At 44.3% G+C, this 21,230-nt stretch overlaps 1 protein-coding gene across 3 annotated transcripts in view; it reads left to right on the forward strand.

Annotated features, from left to right (window-relative positions):
• The first annotated feature begins 505 nt into the window (after window positions 1–505).
• LOC149450734 (nuclear body protein SP140-like protein) overlaps window positions 506–21,230 on the forward strand; it is a 42,512-nt gene continuing 21,787 nt past the window's right edge. For 2 of the 3 annotated variants that reach the window (XM_089691588.1, XM_089691586.1), the window contains exons 1-9: window positions 506–712; window positions 10,530–10,681; window positions 11,483–11,636; window positions 14,418–14,587; window positions 16,924–17,077; window positions 17,276–17,457; window positions 17,777–17,927; window positions 18,452–18,565; window positions 19,214–19,321. In XM_089691588.1, coding sequence (XP_089547714.1) covers window positions 10,568–10,681; window positions 11,483–11,636; window positions 14,418–14,587; window positions 16,924–17,077; window positions 17,276–17,457; window positions 17,777–17,927; window positions 18,452–18,565; window positions 19,214–19,321 — 1,147 coding nt within the window. In that variant the 5' untranslated portion in view covers window positions 506–712; window positions 10,530–10,567. The remainder of the gene's footprint in view (window positions 713–10,529; window positions 10,682–11,482; window positions 11,637–14,417; window positions 14,588–16,923; window positions 17,078–17,275; window positions 17,458–17,776; window positions 17,928–18,451; window positions 18,566–19,213; window positions 19,322–21,230) is intronic. The other variant, XM_089691587.1, reaches the window with a different exon arrangement.

The following is a 21,230-nucleotide window of genomic DNA, read 5'->3' on the forward strand; positions in this document are numbered from 1 at the left end:
ACTGTATTAAAGGGTCGCAGCATTAGGAAGGATGAGAACCACTGATGTAAGGGTTAACACCACTTTAATTTCACACATTTGGGAGCATTTTTTATTTATGGATCTGAAGGAAGCTACAATAGTTTCAACTACTGGTGTGTAAACATACACTACATACAGATCTGTAACACAAAATCCAAAAATCTGCGTCTGAGGACATACATATATATTCTGGTATTTAAAAAAAAAACAGCAGGACACTTTGTTGCTTAAAAAAACCCAAATCTAAAAGCAGGTGTCATTTACATTTACGCAGAAACGTTTGCTCAGTAAACATCAGTCACATGTTTACGGCCAAGTGAATGCCTTATATAGACATTTGAGGAGGGGGGGAGGGGTTTGACTCCTGAAGACAGAGACCCCCTCCCATTGACAGCTGCATGTTCCCTATTGAAGTAGACAAAGTGAAAGCAACCATGAACATTCATTTCCGGAGGTCACAGAACTAAGTTATACTTCCTCTTAAAGGCACAGTCCATGCTGGAGGGCACAGCGACTAGGATTCTTGTTTCTTGCTGTCGTAGAATGAATCACCCACAGAAAACCTTGGGGATGTGAGCTTCCTGACATTCTTTCTAGGAATATTTCTATAGCCCATTTCTTCCTTCTTATTACAGACGCCAGGAACAAAACACGAGGTCGGTCTGAAGTCTGTACGTCTAACCAGAGACTGGTAAATATTTACTTACGCTGCAAAAATGTTCTAACCCATATGGGAAGCAGTACATTGACGCTCCTAGTAATCTTACAATAACAATCCATAACTCGCATTAATGTTTTGGATACATTGGAGAGGGTTTAGAACACCCATCAGGTTTTTATTACTGTCTGTGCCCCCCGTTAGGGTGCTTCCCCCTCTGGTGGCACTAGTTTTGCTGATGTCGGTGACAACCAGGGATTTCCTTGTTTAAACGAATTTCCTCTCACTTTCTGTTCTGGCTATGGGATAGAAAGTCAAGGGAAATCTCCCCGAAATCCAAAATTAAAAAAAAAGTTTTGCCTTTCATTCTACTTTAAAATTAAACTCCAGAAGAAACTGCTTTGTTCATTTAAATAGAGTGAAGAGGGTTTAGAACACCCATCAGGTTTTTACTGCTGTCTGTGCCCCTCGTTAGGGAGATTCCCCCTCTCTATTTGTCATGCTTACTGTTATCACCAAAAGTAAAAGAAAATTCCAAACATTACCTCCTACCTCCACTCCTAACTCAAACGCATTGACTCCTGCTGTTTTCCTCCTGGGTAAATGCACCTCTCCTACCTCCACTCCTAACTCAAAATCGCTTTCACTCCTGTTATATTCAGAACAAATGGTGTATTTATATTTGTGTGTATGCTGAGCAGTCCTCACCTTCAGTTGCACCCAGTTTACGACTGTAGCCTGGTTCCTATGAGACATCCCCCAACATTCATGTGAGCCTTATCAGCTTCTAATTGGGGTGGAGTTGAATGCTCATTTGAGCATCTCCCTATAAATTCAGATCAGCTCATGGGGGGAGATCTCTGATGGGGGGCACAGTCTCTGATGGGGGTGCTGCTTCTGACGGAGTGCGGCTTCGAAAGAGTGTGAAGCAGTTAAACACAGCAGTTCGAAAGAGTGTGAAGCAGTTAAACACAGCAGTTCGAAAGAGTGCGAAGCAGTTAAACACAGCAGTTCGAAAGAGTGCGAAGCAGTTAAACACAGCAGTTGAACTAAAGCAGGAGAAAGACACAACAACAGCAAGAAACTCTACTGCATGCTGGACAGACTGCAAGCAAACACCCTGAGAAACATCTCTTACATGCCTGACTCCCACTCTGTGTACCTTTATATAATACATTCCTCCTCTTCATACTACTATCTTCTGTTCCCAAATCTAATTTCTTTACCCCTCTGCTCCACCCCAAAACTTGCACATCTCCCCCTCATTGCTATCATCTCCCTACTACTGCTCTCATCACCCCCCACAATGCCTCTTCTACTCCTTCTCATTTTCCTCTCCTCCATTCCCAAAACCCATTCACTATATCCCTCTGCTCCTCCTAAACATTTGTATATTGTGTCCTCACTGCTTCCTTCGCCCCTCTATGGCACCCACCACCTCCTCCTATTATTCCACTCTCCCACTGACCCGAACACCTCCACTAGGAGTTTTTCACGCTCCTGCACATCCCGCTCCCATGCCACCTTTCTCACCCTTCTCCTCCTCCTAGCCGCGGGAGACATCTCCCCGAATCCTGGCCCTCCACCTCCTCCCTCACCCGCACAACACCCTCCCGCCTCCATGTCCTACCGCAACCTAGTATCTGTCCCCCTGCTCCCTAAAATCTCCCCCCCGTTTTCATGTGCACTCCTGAACGCCCGATCGGTGTGCAACAAGCTTACCGCCATCCACGACCTCTTTGTTTCCCGCTCCCTCAACCTCCTGGCGATCACGGAAACCTGGATCCAGCCCACTGACTCTACCTCCCCTGCTGCACTCTCCTATGGAGGTCTCACCTGGACCCACTCACCCAGACCTAACGGTCGTAAAGGTGGTGGGGTTGGTCTGCTCCTGTCACCGCAGAGCACCTTCCGAGTCCTCCCAAACCCCCCCTCCCTATCCTTCTCCTCCTTCGAGGCCCACTGTGTCCGACTATTCTCCCCAACCCCCCTGAAGATTGCTGTGATATACCGGCCTCCTGGATCCATACCCCGCTTCCTGGAAGACTTCTCCTCCTGGCTACCCTTCTTCCTCTCCTCTGAGCTACCCACCATCATTCTTGGGGATTTCAACATCCCTGTCAACCTTGACAACCCGGACACATCCCGTCTCCTCCACTTAACCTCCTCCTTTGCACTTGCACAGTGCATACAATCCACCACCCACTCCGACGGGAATATCCTTGATCTTGTCTTCTCCAACCGCTGCGCTCCCCACAACCTCACTAACACCCCCTTCCCTCTCTCTGACCACAACCTGATCACCTTCTCTATCTCCTCGTCCTCCAACGCCTACCCCTCCAAATGCCACACTACTACCAGCCGTAACCTCCGCAACCTTAACCCTGCCCCCCTCCACTCTGCAGCTGATCAACTCCACGACCGCATCCTCCCCCTGTCCTGCTCCGACTTGGCTATGACTGCCTACAACAACGCGCTGTCAGCAGCCCTTGACTCACTAGCGCCTTTAACCACACGCAACATCAGACTCCGACTGCTCCAGCCCTGGCAGACTGATCACACCAAAACCCTCAAACGACGCAGTCGTGCCCTGGAGCGACTATGGCGCAAAACAAAATCCCAACAAGCTTTCACCTGCTACAAATCTGCCTTCCGCACCTACACCTCCTCCCTCCACGCAGCCAAACAAGCCTACTTCCTGACCCTCATCAAGGCCCTCTCCTCCAATCCTCGCCGACTCTTCTCCACCTTCAACTCTCTACTCTCTCCACCCCCACCTCCACCCAGCACCTCACTCACCGCCCTTGAGATTGCCAATCACTTCAAAAACAAGATTGACACAATTCGCAAGGACATTGCCGCAACTCACACGCCCTCTCAACCCGTCCCCTCTCACACAGCTACCCCCTCATCCCCCCTCCCCCTCGACATTACCCGCAGGGACTTCGTCACTGCTCAAACTCCCTCCAACCCCGTTCCCCCTCACTCAGCTACCCCCTCATCACCCCTCTCCCACGGCCCCACCACTGCTCTGACCTCCACTCCCACCCCACCCTACATTCCTCATACTGAAGCTCCCCCAACACTCCACACCTTTGACCTTACTACCATCGAGGAAGTCTCCAAGATCCTCTCTGATGCCCGCCTCACCACCTGTCCCCTCGACCCTATCCCCTCACAATTCCTACGACCTCCCTCCCCCTCCATCCTACGCTCCCTCACCCACATCTTTAATCTCTCCCTCTCCTCCGGCACTTTCCCCTCCCCACTGAAGCATGCACACATCACCCCCATACTTAAAAAGCCCTCCCTGGACCCCATTGACCCGAACAACCTCAGACCCATCTCCCTGCTCCCACTTACATCTAAACTCCTCGAGCGTCTCGTCTACACCCGCCTATGCTCTCACCTCAACGACAACAACCTCCTCGATCCCCTACAGTCTGGCTTCCGCCCCCTACACTCCACCGAAACCGCCTTACTCAAACTCTCCAACGACCTTCTAACCGCCAAAGCTAATGGCCACTATTCAGTGCTCCTACTCCTTGACCTCTCTGCGGCCTTCGACACAGTTGACCACCCCCTCCTCCTCAAAATACTACACTCCCTCGGCCTCAGAGATTCTGCTCTCTCCTGGCTCTCATCCTACCTGTCACAACGCTCTTTCAGCGTTACCTATAATGCTACCACCTCCCCCTCACTCCCCCTCTCTGTTGGGGTCCCTCAAGGCTCTGTCCTTGGGCCCCTTCTCTTCTCCATCTACACCTCCTCCCTTGGCCAACTCATACACTCTCACGGCTTCAACTACCACCTCTATGCCGACGACACACAAATCTATCTCTCAACCCCCCCACCTCACCCCCTCGGTCTCTGCCCAAATCACACACCTACTGAGCGACATATCAGACTGGATGTCGCTCCACTTCCTTAAACTGAATCTCTCCAAAACCGAGCTCCTTGTCTTCCCCCCAGCCCGAACCCCACCCCCCACTGACTTCTACATCACATCCAACAACGCCAATATCAAACCCGCTCTGCAGGCCAGAGTACTTGGTGTCATTCTGGACTCCAACCTATCCTTCCAGCCCCAAGTCCAATCTTTAACAAACTCGTGCAGACTCCACCTCCGCAACATCGCCAAAATCCGCACGTTCCTAACCCCAGAAACCACTAAACAGCTCATCCACTCCCTCATCATATCACGACTCGACTACTGCAACTCCCTCCTCACTGGCCTGCCTCGCCGCTGGCTATCCCCGCTTCAGTCGATCCTGAATACGGCTGCCAGACTCATTCACCTTTCCAACCGCTCCATTTCCGCCACCCCCCTCTGCCAATCCCTCCACTGGCTTCCGATTGCGCAACGGATCAAATTTAAAATCCTAACACTGACGTACAAAGCTGTCCACCATACTGCCCCGAACTACATCACTGACCTAATATCCAAGTACCGCCCAGCACGCACACTCCGCTCCTCACAAGACCTCCTTCTCTCTAGTTCCCTGGTCTCCTCCTCCCATGCCCGCCTCCAGGACTTCTCCAGGGTGTCACCCATCCTCTGGAACTCCCTTCCCCAACCCATCAGATTATCACCTACTCTCCTCTCCTTTAGGCGCACCCTGAAAACCCATCTCTTCAGGGAAGCCTACCTCACCCCCTGCTAACTTGCTGACCTCCTCCACTCTTCCTACCACTCCATCCCCAACAGCTATCTCCTCCTGTACCACTGCCCCATCCCTTCTAGATTGTAAGCTCGAAAGAGCAGGGCCCTCGATCCCCTCATGTTTTGCATTGTATTGGTATTGTTCTGTCACATGTTCTGTCCCCCTTTGTAATGTACAGCGCTGAGTGAACTATTGGCGCTTTATAAATACTGTATAATAATAATAATTATGTTGTCACCAGAACTGAAATAGAAGGGAAAACTTTCAATGGTGACACTAGTTCTGCTGATGTGGGTGACAACCAGGTATTTCCTCATTTAAATGGATTTCCTCTCACTTCCTGTTCTGGCTATGGGACAGAAAGTCAAGGGAAATCTCCCCGAAATCCAAAATAAAAAAAAAAGTTTTGCCTTTCATTCTACTTTAAAATGAAACTCCAAAAGAAACTGTTTTGTTCATTTAAATAGAGTGAAGAGGGTTTAGAACACCCATCAGGTTTTTATTGCTGTCTGTGCCCCCCATTAGGGAGATTCCCCCTCTCTATTTGTCGTGCTTACTGTTATCAGCGAAAGTAAAAGAAAATTCCAAACATTATGTTGTCACCAGAACTGAAATAGAAGGGAAAACTTTCAATGGTGACACTAGTTCTGCTGAGGTGGGTGACAACCAGGTATTTCCTCATTTAAATGGATTTCCTCTCGCTTCCTGTTCTGGCTATGGGACAGAAAGTCAAGGGAAATCTCCCCGAAATCCAAAATGAGAAAAAAAAAGTTTTGCATTGCGCTCTACTTTAAAATGAAACTCCAGAAAAAACTGTTGTGTTCATTGAAATAGAGTGAAGAGGGTTTAGAACACCCATCAGGTTTTTATTGCTCTTTGTGTCCCCCATTAGGAAGATTCCCCCTCTCTATTTGTCCTGTTTACTGTTATACAAAGTGAAAGAAAATCCCACATTTTGAGTTGTCACCAGAACAAGAATAGAAGGGGAATCTTCCCATGGGGGCATAAGTTCTGGTGACCCAAGTGACTACCAGGGATTTCCTACCCTTCCTGTTTTGGCTATGAGACAACAAGTGAAAGAAAATCTCCCCAATGGGGTAATGATGGCAAGAGAAACTGAAACTGAAAAAAATGGTTTACCTCCAGATATACTTTAAACTGTGGAATTTATGAAGATTGTATAGACACTCATTAGAATTCCAGCACATGGCCTCATGACAAATGTTGGGTGCAACAGATACCAGGTACCTACCGCAAACAAATACATGAATGTGTTATTATTATTATACAGGATTTATATAGCGCCAACAGTTTGCTCAGCACTTTACAACATACAACAGTTGCTAAGACACTGTTGACCACCAATGGGCAATGTATCTCCAAACACATTCAGGTGCTAGTTTAGAGATTCTGTGGCTAACATCTGAATGTATACATGGGTATGGAGATGCTGGTAGTGTCATTGACTAAATATGTCCATGGCTATATCAGCTATGTCCTCTTCCTTTCGTTGACATTCAGATATCGTCCAGGGAACCTCCTGACTGGAACCTGAATGGGGTCATGTCAGAACACTGGTTGCTAGGATGCCCGCGGCTGCCAGCTTCTTAGCAACAATGAGTAAACATGTGTGAGTCGTTTCGTTACTAATCAAAATTCAGACAAAATTTGTTGTTATTCTGATGTATCCGCATCTCCGAATCACAACGGCAACGAATCTCAATGAATCCGAAGTAAATTATAGCGAAAAAAACAAATTGATTCATGCTCATTCATTTAATTCGAATGATATGCTGTGATAGTTTGGGCCCTTTGTTAATGTTTGCAGCATCCAAAATAATGTAATAACAACATAACAAATGATCCAAATTGATTTGGATCCTTTCATTTTATTCCAACCAGAGGGGTTCTGTAGTCTTTTGACTTTTGGATAACCAGTCAATTCTTTTTGCATTAACATTTTTCAATATTATAAAAACTGCCCTACATATGAAATGGAAACATATTGCAATAAATACAGTAAGGTATAAGTCTCCATGCACACTAGCATTTTATCAAGCTCCTAGAAGCATGTATGAGCATTGTTTTCTGCTTCTAGAAGCTAATAGTGTTGTCCTATGTGTCCATGCACACTATTTTATGCTAGAAGCATTTTTCAATCTGCAGGCTCAAAGAACACTGGAAAAAATGCTGGATAAAAAATTCTGGTAATAGCGCTTTTTAGTTGCCTTTAGAAGCAGTAGTGTTTTATTAATGCTTTTACAGCACATGTAGGGAAAAAAAAGCTAGAAAAAAGCTGTTAAGAGTGTTTTAGAAGCATTTTTTTTTCTGCTCCTAAACACTGAAGCATTGGCTTACAATAGTGTGCCTGGACACATAGATTAATACTAATTAGCTTCTAGGAGCAAAAAAAAATACCTATAATAGCTAGGAGCATCAAAAAACGTTAGTGTGCATGGAACCTCAGCATTTAGGGGCAGAAAAAAAGAGAGTTTTTGGGAGTGTCTTCCCAGCTGAACACTCCTAAACGCTTCGAAATGCTACTAAAACTCTCCAAACACTCCATTTTTTTTCTACGTTTTTTTTTCTTCATGTACTGTAAAAATGCTAATAAAACACTAATGCTCCTAAACGCTACTAAACTGCTACTACAAGCAGGCACAAAACAATATTATCAACATTTTTCATCCAGCGTTTTCTTCTAGCGTTTTTTGAACTTATAAAAAATGCAAATGCGAATGGAGCCTAATAGTGAAATAAGATGATTTCTACTTATTGTGTTTGGGTTGGATGGAGGTGGATCCATCAGAATCTCTGAATCATAACATAACGAATGAATCCGGAATGAATTTAGTAACATTTTCGGATGCACTCGACTCTAGTCAATATAGTCCAATCAGCTCATTTCATTTCTTTTTGTGGGTTAGGAGTGCATAAGTAATTTCCCAAAATGATGATTTAACATGTTAAAAAGGAATATCTTCCGAAAATAAAAATCGATTCGGAACAGCAAATATATGAAACATGCCATTGTACATACTCTTTGTGTTTCCTTTTCTCTTGCTTTTCTTATCTTTTTCACTTTCCTGGCTTTTCTGTTCTTGTTTCCTGCAGGGATTTGGGACTGGTTGTCCTCAGGAGTGGAAATTGTCGGCCGAGCTATGCCTTTTCTGCTGAGCGGATTACACTGATCCCGCCATGGCTTCACCCCTTTTGAAAATACACTCCCAAAATGTGCAAGGTTTCAATTCACCTCAGAAGTGGTCTAAAGTCTTTTATCACCTTACGTCGCAGCACATTGACAGGGTGTGCCTGCAGGAAACCAGGTTTTCCCAGTCCTTAGCCCCACGGTATCTTGCGCCTCATTATCCCACTTTTTACACGGCCTCGGCTCCTGAGAAACGACAGGGTGTTCTGATAGCTTTCAAACGCAATCTCCCCTTCACCTGTGTCTGGAATATAGTGGATCTTACGGGCAGGTATCTACTCTTGCAGGGCACCCTTTGGGACCAGGAGGTCACCTTTGTCCCCTATTATGCCCCTAATCGCTTTCAGCAAAAATGTTTCTCACATCCTTGTTCTATCATTTCCCGACATTCCAAGGGCCTTCTTCTCCTTTTGGGTTATTCAAATGTTACCTTGGATTCCGCTCTAGATAGGCGCTGTGCTTGGGGGACGAGCCCTTCCCACGACTTGGTGCAGGAGGAATGCATGCGCTTTCTCCTGCAGTCTGCGAGGCTGGTAGACATTTGGAGGGCACTTCACCCTACTGAGGTTGATTTCACATTCTACTCCAATCCTCATGACAGTTTCTGCAGAATTGACCATGTCTCCATGCAGGTGCAATAACTTCCTTTAGTTAGGTGGATATCTATCCCTTCCTCATCCTGGTCGGACCATGATCCCTTGGTCCTACTTCTCGCACTATCGGGTATGGCATGTCGTTCCTTTCATTGGAATATTACTGAGTCTTTATTGACCACTCAGGTCACCTGTCAATAAGCTGAATCTTTTATACGTACATATTTTATGGACAACTCAGGATCTGTTTCTTCGGCGGTGCCCCTGTGGGAGGCGCATAAAGCTATGGTGTCACATTATACAGCTGGCTCCGGCTCGGAAGTGGGAACGGGAGCGTCACCTTTCTGAACATCATTCCCTTCTAGCCTCGGCGAATGCTCGGTGGAAGGCGCAACCATCTGCGGCACATAAACGTACGCGAGACACCCTAGCTGCAGTACTGGACTTACTTGCTTCTTTGGAGGCTGAATGGGCCTTGTGTTGGACCAAACATAAGTATTTTACCTGTGCTAATAAACTGGGTCCGATGCTAGCTAAGAAACTCAATTCTGTGGGGAAACCCTATAAGCCGGTCCAGTTGCGGCTCCCTGCGGGGGGTTGTACTTCCAATCCCCAGCAGATCGTCTCACGCTTCACGGACTTCCTTTTGCATCTGTATGCCAAACTGGACCCTTCCCTGTAGCTCAGGCAGAAGTGTTCTGTCTAGATTGTCCGAAGTGGCGCAGGTGGCCCTAAATTCAGGTGTATCTGTATCGGAAGTACTTCAAGCTATCAAATCCTTACGGTCCTCCGAGGCCCAGGGTCCTGACGGTTTTTCTGGCCTCTATTACAAGAAGTATGCAACCCTGTTAGCGTCCTACTCTGCTCTGCCTACACAAATGCTACTGTGGACACAATGCCAATATAGGGGAAAAGACAAATTTGGGAGAGCTACCAGGTTTAGGTCAGGGTCAGTAACCAGACCTAAACCTGGTAGCTCTCCCCCACTTTGTCTTTTCCCCTATATTGGCACTGTGTCCACAGTAGCATTTGTGTAGGCAGAGCAGAGTAGGATTGGCCATAGAGGGATTACTTTGACGCAGTTGGCCAGCTTACACATGTATTGCAATATGTGGGAACCAAATATCCCTATTCTTTATTGCAAAGTCTGCTGGAAAGGGTATATACCAGTGTGCAGAGGGTCCTTCAGAATTTCTCATTTACTGCTTGTTCACAAAAAGTGGACTACTCCTTTAAAAAAGGTTTGATACACGTTAATGCGTTTGCAGCTTCAAATTGGCAAAACACAAGAAAAAAATCTCTACCTGAGTGTACTGTTTATATTGTATGTAATGTAAACATAATTTTTTTACTAAAGTCAGCATTCCTTATATTTTTGTGCACAGGATACACCAACCATCAGGATAAATTATAATTGGAAGATATGAACTGGTTTTATGCAAAGTCAAAAGTCCCCATTTGCCTAGCAATTACTGAATGCTGTCCTTTCCTGGACAGATTTACAACGTTGGCAATCCTATCTGATGAGGAGTCCCTGGTCAGTACTTTTATCCATTATTGCAGTATTAAAATTATTGCCTAAAAGTCTCTAAGATCTCTCAGCAGTCTGTACTCACAAAATGTCCAGGGGCATCTGGCTGTCTCCTTCCAACTTCCAAGTTTCCTCCAGTGATACCAGACTAGATCTTCAGCAGACAGCCCCTCTATCAGCTCTCAGTAGCTTCAGCATCCAGGCCCTCAGGTCACCCACCTGAGGTCTCTCGAACAGTGAGCACAGGGCAGTGTTGCCTTAGAGGGCAACCACCCACCAGGCTGGACTGATCCTACACAGGAAAAGAGCACAGGGCAGTGTTGCCTTAGAGGGCAACCACCCTCCAGGCTGGACTGATCCTACACAGGAAAAGAGCACAGGGCAGTGTTGCCTTAGAGGGCAACCACCCTCCAGGCTGGACTGATCCTACACAGGAAAAGATCCAGAGATCTCAGACAATATATACAGATACCCAGCATGCCATCAGGGTCCTGCTGCCTGGGAATGGTCAGGGTTGTATAAATATTCATGCTGCCATCTGCATAACTTCACACCTATAATCCTGAAAGTTCTACTGATTTCTGGGAGCTATCAGACTGGCAGCAGCTGAGAACACTGAACAGACTTAAACAATCAATTTCAGCCGCAGTGAATACAGTGAGGCAAGCTAAACTTACCTGACAAAAATACACACAGCTCCACTGAACTCAGTGAGCCAGCACTAAAATAACTAATCCTAGCCCCTATCTAGGAAGGTGCTACAGGTTTAATACTGCTTTAACACATATAAATGTATCTTTCTCACAGGAGTTACAAGCAGATACCAGGTCTGTCCACCGAGTCATCTATGAAGCTTTGTGTTCCATAGAAGAGAAGAACTTTCCTCTAGAGAAGTTCTTTGACAACTTGTTCCAGAAACCCTTCTTAAAGAAATATCCCAATCTAAAGCCTGTCGCTGAAGGTGTGTTAAATATTTTACCTAAAATACCAATACATATTGTTTTGTTCAATGTTTTAATCTTATTTTAAAAGTTAAATTTGACAAGAAAAGAAATTTGTTTTAGGTGTTGTGTGAGCAGACGTATTTTACAAGAACTTTTTCATTATTAAAGTAGAATTCCAGGCATGACTACATTATACATAGTTACTTTGGTCCAGCTTGGACCAATGAAACAATGTATATACCATACCTGGCTGATGCTCCTGGAAGCTGGAACTGAACTAAGTAGACACCGCTACCCCAGTGTTCTCCACTTGCTTCTTGGTCCTATGTTGAGCAGCCAGCCTGCTGCATTCTGAATAAAGGAGGTCAGCCACTCAGCACAGGCACCGTTCAAAGAATGCTTTGCATTTTCTGAATGAATGCAAAGCATTCTGTGATAGGACAAGTTGGAGAGCTTGATGTCACTGCCCTACCTCTTTGCCTTGTCCAATTAGAGAACACTTTGCATTCATTCAGAAAATGCAAAGCGTTTTCTGAATGGTACCCGTGTCAAGAAGCTAACCTCCTGTGTTCAGTAAGTAGCAGGGCAGCCTCTCGGTGCAGGACCCAGAAGCTAGTAGAGATGACTGGAATAGTGGTGTCTAATTCAGTGATTTCCAGTTTCCAGGGGGATCGGCCAGCTATGGTATATACATAGTTATACTGGTCCAAGCTGGACCAATGTAACTATGTATAATATAGCCATGCCTGGAATTCTTCTTTAATGTAGTAATAAGTAAGGGATGTGATGATCTTTACAAAGTAATATCTGGCATTTTGGCAAAATGTATGTGTAATATCACTAGCAGTGGAGTATGATTTGCAATGGCATGGTCAAGGTCGGCTTTCCTCAACATTCCTACCCCATAGGAACCCATGAAATAATTTTCAGGTCTCAGGGAACCCTTGCTAAGATTATTCAATCAGGAGTCATTGGCAAAATTCCCCTTACATTGGTGGTGGTCAGAGGGTAAAATGCCTGTCCTGCCATATGGCTATAGACCTGGAAATATGCAGGCACCATGGGATGCATAGTCAGTTAGCCAAAGCCATCTCTGGAAGAACCCCAGAGCTCCACAGAACCCTGGTTGATATTGGCTGGTCTAGATGTTTAAATGTAAACAAATGGCAAATATGGAAGATATTTTTGTACAATTAAAGGAACATTTTGAGAATGATATAGAAACAGCATAGCCTACCTCACTAACATCTTAAATATACAAAGCTGAGCTATATTCCTGGCAGGTCCTAACTTATCTCCTGCCATAGACTTGAATGGGATGTTCCAGCAATATGGGTATATCCCATTCCAAGTCTGTGGAACATTAGCACACAGGTGCTGGCACCCGGTACTGTAGACATTACGAAAAGACACCACCATTTAAGGAGGTAAGTAGGCATCTGCGGGTAGGATATCTCAGCTTAGTGTAATTAGGGGGCTAGGAAGAGGGGCTGGGCTTTTTATAGTATTCCTGAATGTGTCCTTTAATCTTTAATTTTATGCCCACCCTGAGATGTGTTTTGGTTTGAGTTAGGAAGGGTTGTGACCTCTGTCAGGTTTTTTTTATTTTTTTTGTTGGGGAGACAAATGGCAATCAAAACTGACAGAAGTATTTGCCCTTACCCATCCTACATAAAAATAAAAATGTTTGTTATTGTCTGTGCCCCTATTGGAGAGATTTTGCTGGGGAGTACGTGTTCCAGGGAGGTTTCCCTGCCTGGGCAAAGTACAAGTTTGTTTTAATAAGTGTTTATGGACATTGGAAATTATAGGAGTACCCCGACTCTGGCTGTGATATGCAGTGGACAATTGTAGATTGACCTCAGAGCCCTCTGATCTGAATGCACTTAGAAAGTGCACCATACCCACAAGATATAATAGAAGTCTATGGCAAAGCACAGCTAACCCACAGGAAAGCCGTGGGTGCAAAGTGCTGTACCCACTGTGCAATTAAACCATAGTACATCAGTGTGAAAGAAGCCTTATAGGGGGCTCAGGACAGTAAGAGCTCTTTTACATTTGCGGTTTGGGGGATAGTAAAACCCCATAGTTGAGACGTGTTTTTACCACACACCCCAACCACGGCTGTAGCATCAGGGGTCACAATAGTAACCCCTCCCCATGCTCCAGGTGGCCTGTGTGGTTTTCTTCTTTCATTCTGTTTTACACTTGGATAGAAGTGTCAGGGACGGCATATACAGGACCCAATCCTCTCCATTTTCCTCCTGCAACCGCTGAAGGCCAACTTCTCCCCCTCTCCGTCCCACCAGCATGCAGGAAGAAAATGTTCATTATGCTATTCAAAATAAAAAAAACCTTTAAATTATGATCCATTTTATTGTGGCTCACAACTGGTTACCAATTCACTTAAGTGGCTCTCGCTTTTCAGAGGGTTGAGCACCCCTGACATAAATGAATGGAACATGTAGGCCCACATCTGCTGCAAGGGCAGGGTTTTAATATTTCTTACTTGTGCATATTTTTGTATTGTATTGTGATATTTTCTGTCCTAGTGATCATTGCTTGGCAGCTGCATAGTCAATCTTTGTTTTTCTTTGGGGGTTATTTAAAGAAATAAAAATCATAATGTGAGAAGCGTTCCACTAATCAGGATGTCTCTTTCAGTATTATGACTTCATTAAACGGAGATTTGACTGATTGTTCTGGGGCACTGCGTTCCTCCTCGTTGTCTTTGCCTTAGGCAAGCCTGTGTATTTCGGGAATAACAGAGTGACAGTTATTTGCTGTTGTGTTACCAGAGTACCGACAAGGTAAATACAAGAATGGTATGCAGACCACTACAGAGAAGGATTATGACCAGATGATATTTGCTGAGGAAAAAGTAAAGATTTGTTTGGCAGTAACAGATCTTTTCCCATTTCTACATGGACTGCAAGATTTGACAATTTTATCTGAAACAGAATCCCTGGTGAGTTTATATATTTTGCTGAGGAAAAAAAATGATCATTTTGTTTTCTTTATTCATATACTTCTTATAACTTCTCGCAGTTAAAGAGACTGTCACTGTTCTGGATGACTACTGGCAGGGCAAACTGACAAAGTATCCTAAACCCAAGAACAAAAATTAATGCCTAATAAAATACCTAGTGAGCTGTATAGAAGAATATCTTCCTTCCTAGCTATCTTCTGTAAACTACCAGTTGCCCTGCCACCCCCATAAAATGGGTGAACAGATAAGGAGATGTTTGTAGACAATATCAGGTGAGCAGCCTAATGTGGCAACCATGGATTCCTCCATAGATACGTGGGAGGAGTAAGGTAGCCACCCAGGGACAGGAAGTGTGTTAAAGGATTAGAATGTTTTCTAAAGGTGTGAAAATAAAGCAAAAGAAGCTTGAAAAAGAAAATAAATGCAGCCACCACACCAAGGACATGTAAGCTGCAATATATGACATTATTTGGTTTTGGGTTTGATGCACTTTGACCTACCCATCAACCCACTAATTCTCCCTTTTTCCTGCACTCTCCCACTACTCCATTCATCTGGGAATCACACCCAGTTGGTGCTCCATGCAGATGCTGTCAGTACTTACCAGGGTTGATGATATTGAGGTGTTGAATGTGACAGTGTTCAGGTCAGGCAAGTGGCTACTTGGGCTTGAGCACTGCGTTTTGGGAGGAGATCACATACTCTCCCATACCCAGGACGTATCAGGGATTTACAACAAAGTTCACTGAAGCACAGGGTAAGTGAGTATAGGTGGGCCAGTGGGTGGGCTAGCAAGAGACTTATTTTAACTGATTAGAGTCTCTATAACGGAAACCTGAACAGAGCAAACATGTATAATGCTATTGCTGACCTTTGCTACCTTGAAATGCAAAATGAAGTAAAAGCAAGAAAAGTCTTGCACACCAGGTCCTCAGGTATAGCTTTCTCTCCAGCAGAGAGGACAGTGAGCAGCACAACAGTGGCATAACCAAATTTCATTCCAAAACTTATGGGCAGCTGGAGATAGCAATGTCTTAGACGATCTCACACTGCAGATATACAGCCATTGATTTCAAGGCACAGGGTGTGCACTACTATTTTTCAAGAAAAATTCAAGATATAAGGTACTGCTTTGGCAAAACTAATTATTTTGAATGTTCCCCATGTAGCCGTACCCCGGTAGGAGCCACAGTATTAAAAGTCCCTTAGGATTTTTCCCGTAGTTGCCCCACAGCCAAGCACACAGTCACTCTTTTGGCTCAAAGAACAGTCTAAGGGTATGCTTTTCTGATGCATAATTGTAGAACTTGAACCTGGATAGGAGCAGCATGAAGTTAGGATAATCCAGTAACGCTTCGTATCAATTTGAGGAAATCCTTGCACAAATATGTAGTGGACTGAGTTTGTTTGTAGCAGCTTGATGATATTAATCTTCATTCTACAGATATGAGCGGAGTCCTTGCACTGGGAATTAATGGACGGAGCTCTTCAGGACACTCAACACAATGTCCCCTTTGAATGCAGTTGACTCTATAGCACCAGAGGGATGTCAACAGCTCACAGTCTCAAGGATCTCACCACACCAGCTTGTACGCATTAATGTTTCTGGATAATTGGATACTTCCAATATCTTCCAGACACTTACTCCCAGTGATACCAGACTGGATCCTCAGACATAAAAGCCCCTCAGTCAGCTCCAGCAACTTTCAGAAAAATAAGCCCCCCCCAGCTAGCCCAGCTGGGACCTTGATGAACCCCAGGCACATGACTTGCTTGCCTAAGGGGCAAACAGCTCCTCAGGGACAAGACACTTCTGTTCCAGGTCTCAGAGTATTTATACATACTCCCAGCCACCATCTGAGCAGCTCTCCCAAGCGATTGGCCAGGGCTCCATAAATATTCAGCTGTTAATTTGCTCTCTATCTTCCAGAACATGTCCAGCCAGACAGAAGGAAACAGTCAGCTCTGCAGCCAGTGAAACACAGAAGAGACCTAACTAATCACTTGCAGCTGCACTGATTACAGTGAGCCAGATCTAAATTTACCTAACCTAGCATCTATTTAGGAGGTTATGCTTATGGTCAGGTACACTTTAAGTGTAGAATTTCAGATTCTTATAAATGCCTTCTCCTGACTGGTTCTCTTTAAGGTAAATTGAGTGATTGTTCTGGCAGTTGCAATATTTAGTACATTGCATTAGTGACTCACAGATTGTGTTAATTGTAACTTGTATAAAATGGATTTGTGCAATTCAGTAGAAAATAATATGCATGAGACTAGGTGTTATCAACTTGACAAGCTATGTAATTTTACAGAAACTTCAAGCAGATGGAAGGCCAGTTTCTCGAGTAATATATGAATGTCTTTCGCTGATTGAGAAAAAAGACTTGAAATTAAGTGTTGTCTTTGAGTACATATTCCAGGAGTGCTATCAGACCCTTTATCCAGACCTACAGGCCATTTTACAAGGTAATTTCTCTTTCCTTCTGTCAATGAGTTTCTTTAAGATAATTAAAAAGAATAAAGTAGCTTGGCAAAGTTATTGTAGATATAAAACTCATAATTGTACATTGTCGAAACATGCAATAAAACAGTTATATATTTGCTTTATCATCAAATGTTCTACTTCTAAACATGCTTACATATTCACCTGGGTTTGCTACACAGAGTCCAATGTGGAGCAAGATGGACTATTCAATGGGAAACAACACGTTGAGTTCAACAAACCAGGAGGTCTTCTGGAGTTTTATGAACACAACAAATCTGACATCTGTGCTGCTATTGATGAATGTTTCCCCTTTTTAAATGGACTACAGGATATGGGACTCTTGTCTAAGTTAGAGCTACTGGTAAGCTAAGGGTTAAGCATTTTAGGGAAAGAATATTTAATGAGACAATGATATTGGCAAAAATGATTTAGTACTTGTTCTCAAAAGCGTGTTCGGGTTATTTTGAAAGTTGAAGGCATTACTTGGAATGAATGAGGCCCACATTTACAGGGGACTGGCAATGGGTTTTCATACTTTGGGGGTGCTTGAATCAAAGTTAAACACAAAATGTGGGTCTTTGTAAATATGCATCGTTCCTATAAAACTGTAACCTAAAATAAAATGTTAAAACTAAAAGTCTGTTATGTTGAATTCTTTACATGATCCTTTTATTTGACAGAAGCTCCAGGCCGACAAGAGAATGGCTAAGGATGTGTTGTATGACGCTCTGAGCTTGATTCAGGAGAGAAGGCGAATAGAAGTCTTCTTTGATTATGTGTTTCGGGAATTCAACCTCAACCGCTTCCCTGCTCTCAAGACCATCTTATTCAGTAGGTCATAGTAAAGACATTGGGATCTAAAATAAATTGACAGGTGCCACTCAAGGCTCCACTGGGTCCCTTTATGTAGCAACCGCTTGGAGTGCATACAAGGACAGAGCTCATCCCAGCTCTAGACAGCTAATGGAAAAGGGAGAAGTCCTGGAAGTTGCACATCTCTGCAAAACCCCATAAGAAGGTGTATGACAGCCTTAGCCCAGGCTTTGACCAGGCCTCACCCCAACACATTTCACTCCTCCCATGGAGATTAGTTATAAGCTCCATAGGGGGAGTGAAATGTGTTGGGGGCATGGTCTGGTTGGAGCCTGGGTTGAGGGTGTCATACACCTTCTTATCGGGTTTTGCAGAGATGCGCGACTTCCAGGAGTTCTCCCTTTTCCATAAGATGGTAAAAACATTGCTGGGGATCACGCTAGAAGAGCTATGGACCCAATATACAGTAAAATATACTTCTTACATGGTAAAATAATTGATTACAAGAAAATAACACACAGTATTCTCTCTTCTTTCTACAGATATGGATGACATTATGATGCAGGAAACCAGAAAATGCAGGTTAAAGCCCATATGCTACACTGAACTGTCAGATCATGACTGGGAATTTATTGGTGATGGGAAAAAACATGCAGGTTTGTAAAATGTCATTATAATTATAATAGGAACAATAAGACTTAGATAACTCATTATCAGAAATGTAAAAAGCTACAACGTCCACTATCACAGTTCTTGATTTATTTTGTGTCACCCATGTCATATATAAATGACGAGGCTCCACTTTCTGTCTGCAGCTAATTCCCTGTGGAGTCTCAATCAACACATGCTTGTATTCTCCCTGAACTCTGAGGGTGCCTAAACGTTTCCCTTCCCCAGAGAATAAAAAAAGCTGACATTGACCTGCTGCTGACTTATTACTCCAGCCAGACATTTGCATTTTTAATAACATATCTCTATTTTGCAAGTGTAAGATGCTACAGATGATAATTCTAGTTTAAAGCCCAACTCTAGCCATAGCTTTCTATTATATTCTAGATACAGCAGGGTAAGGGTAGAACCTCTGTCAGGTACTATTGTTGTCTATGTGCCTGTTAAAGAGATTTCCCTTCAATTTCTGTTAGGACAGGAAACCTCTCTTATGACAAAAAAGATGAATTCATGGTACTGCTGACTACCAATATACTGTTTTCTTCACACGTACTTATTATGGCATGTTATTTACCTTGTAAATGTATATTTACATTCCGCATCATCCAAATCTGCTTCATCCTCTATTGGAAAAGGTGTAAAGTCCTCACTCCTGCAGAAACTGGAAAAAGTGCAACACCAGGAATACACAGTCCACATCTCTAAAGATGGCAACAGGAATATTACAAGGAAACATATCAAAGGTTTGTACATGTAATATGTAATGTCATGTAACCCTTGTTTCAGAAACAGTACAGTATAAGACAACAGAAAGTGCACTAACATCATGTAACAGCCTCACCTGGCTCTATGATAAAGAGGATCCACCCTTGAAATGTGTCTGTCAGGAACCTAAGGCCAGCCATACTCATTGTCATGTGCATAGATGTACTCATAGATGTATAATTGGACGAGGGAGAACACACGTGAACGCACAATCGACACATACTGTACGTGCAGGCACAGGTGTGCCTACTAATTCTGCTGCCCAATTCTGCTGCCCAGCAGCCTATATAAACCTGCCTAGTATCATTGCTGGATGATCTTCAGCTTTACATTATGACATATGTTCCTGAAAGCTTGTATGACCCTGTTACTTACCTGGCTCTGTCTGACTTTTCTTTGGATTCCCCTTGTCTGCTTATGCCTGCTCTGCTACTGATTTATGTTGCTGACCCTGGCCTGGATTTTGTGACTGCCTGCTGATTTTATACCTTGCTGCCAGCACGTTGCCACTTCTTCTGCACCTATCTACATGGCTGTTAGCGAACTCGGCTTGTGACCTGACTCCTTTCTTCTGCTCATCTCACCTTAGCATCTCCAAGTCCAAGTTTTCTGCATCAACATAACCATGTTAATTCCTCTCCTGCATCAATTACTAATGCTACCACACCCCAACCTGTAGCATGTTGACCACTGTCCATGTATCTTCCCTTGTCAACATCACACCGCCTACCCCTTCCTCCTAACACTATGGTTCACAGAGACGGTTTTGTCACTAGGTCACATATGCCTTGCCCTGGGGTGCCCATTGCTGTTGCGTTACTGTGGGGGTTACTGTTCAGTAAAACTGGAGAGTGCAAAATCTGGTGCAACTCTGCATAGAAACCAATCACTTTCCAGGTTTTATTGTTACAGCTTAAAGTGGTAGTAAAGTCTGAAGCTTGTTTTACCTTTATGCATTCTATGCATGAAGGTAAAAAATCTTCTATGTGGAGCTTTCCCCCACCAGCCCCCTCTAATACTCACCTGAGCTCCATCTTGGTCCAGCGATGTGCAGGAGAGCAGCGGCTCCTCCGAGTCTCTGCCTCCTCACTGGCTCAGGCTGGGCTAAGTCACGCTCTGTGTCTTATGGACACAGAGAGTGGGGCTCCAGAATAAGCATGTACCAGTGCCCCCATAGCAAGAGCCTTGCTATGGGAGCACTGCTCAAGGGGAGGATCCAGAAGCGTTGAATGGGAACACGCAAAGAAGAGAATTGCTGCTGCTCTGTGCAAAACCATTGCATAGAGCTGGTAAGTATAATAAGTTTGGTATTTAAAAAAAATAAAAAAACATCTGTGATACCACTTTGACGGAACAAGTTTAAGGTAGAAGCTGATAGCCTACTATGTACAGCTGCACAAGATTTTGAATGCTCCAGTTTTAGTAAATCAAACCTTAAGTGTCTTACAGCCTGACAGGGCTGTTCTGAGTGGTGCAGAGTGGCAAAGGATTTCTCCTTTTACAGCCCCTAGGCCCATGAAGAAACTTGCAGCTCCTTTTATTGCTTTCCCAGCCCAGCTCAGCCCTAGAGCTGCCCAACGCCCTGAGTATGTATATCAGGAGGGATAGGGGAAACACAAGGTATGTATAAATCTAGCACTGATTGTTCTACCACACCTAAGTTAGCATTGGAATACCTTCCAGAGGTCCTCATGTGTAGCACAGTGGCTAAATGGTTAGCACTTCCGCCTGGCAGTACAAGGGTCATTGGTTTGAATCCCAACCATGGCACCACCTACCTGGAGTTTGCCTGCTACCACGGCACCACCTTCCCTGTGCCTGAATGGGTTTCTTCTGGGTACTCCAGTGTCCTCCCACACTCCAAAGACATGCTGGTAGGTTAATTGG

Source organism: Staurois parvus, unplaced genomic scaffold, assembly GCF_062004578.1.
Source record: "Staurois parvus isolate SC_StPar_1 unplaced genomic scaffold, SC_StPar_1.0 ptg000564l, whole genome shotgun sequence".
In the NCBI taxonomy this organism is placed as follows: Eukaryota; Metazoa; Chordata; class Amphibia; order Anura; family Ranidae; genus Staurois; species Staurois parvus.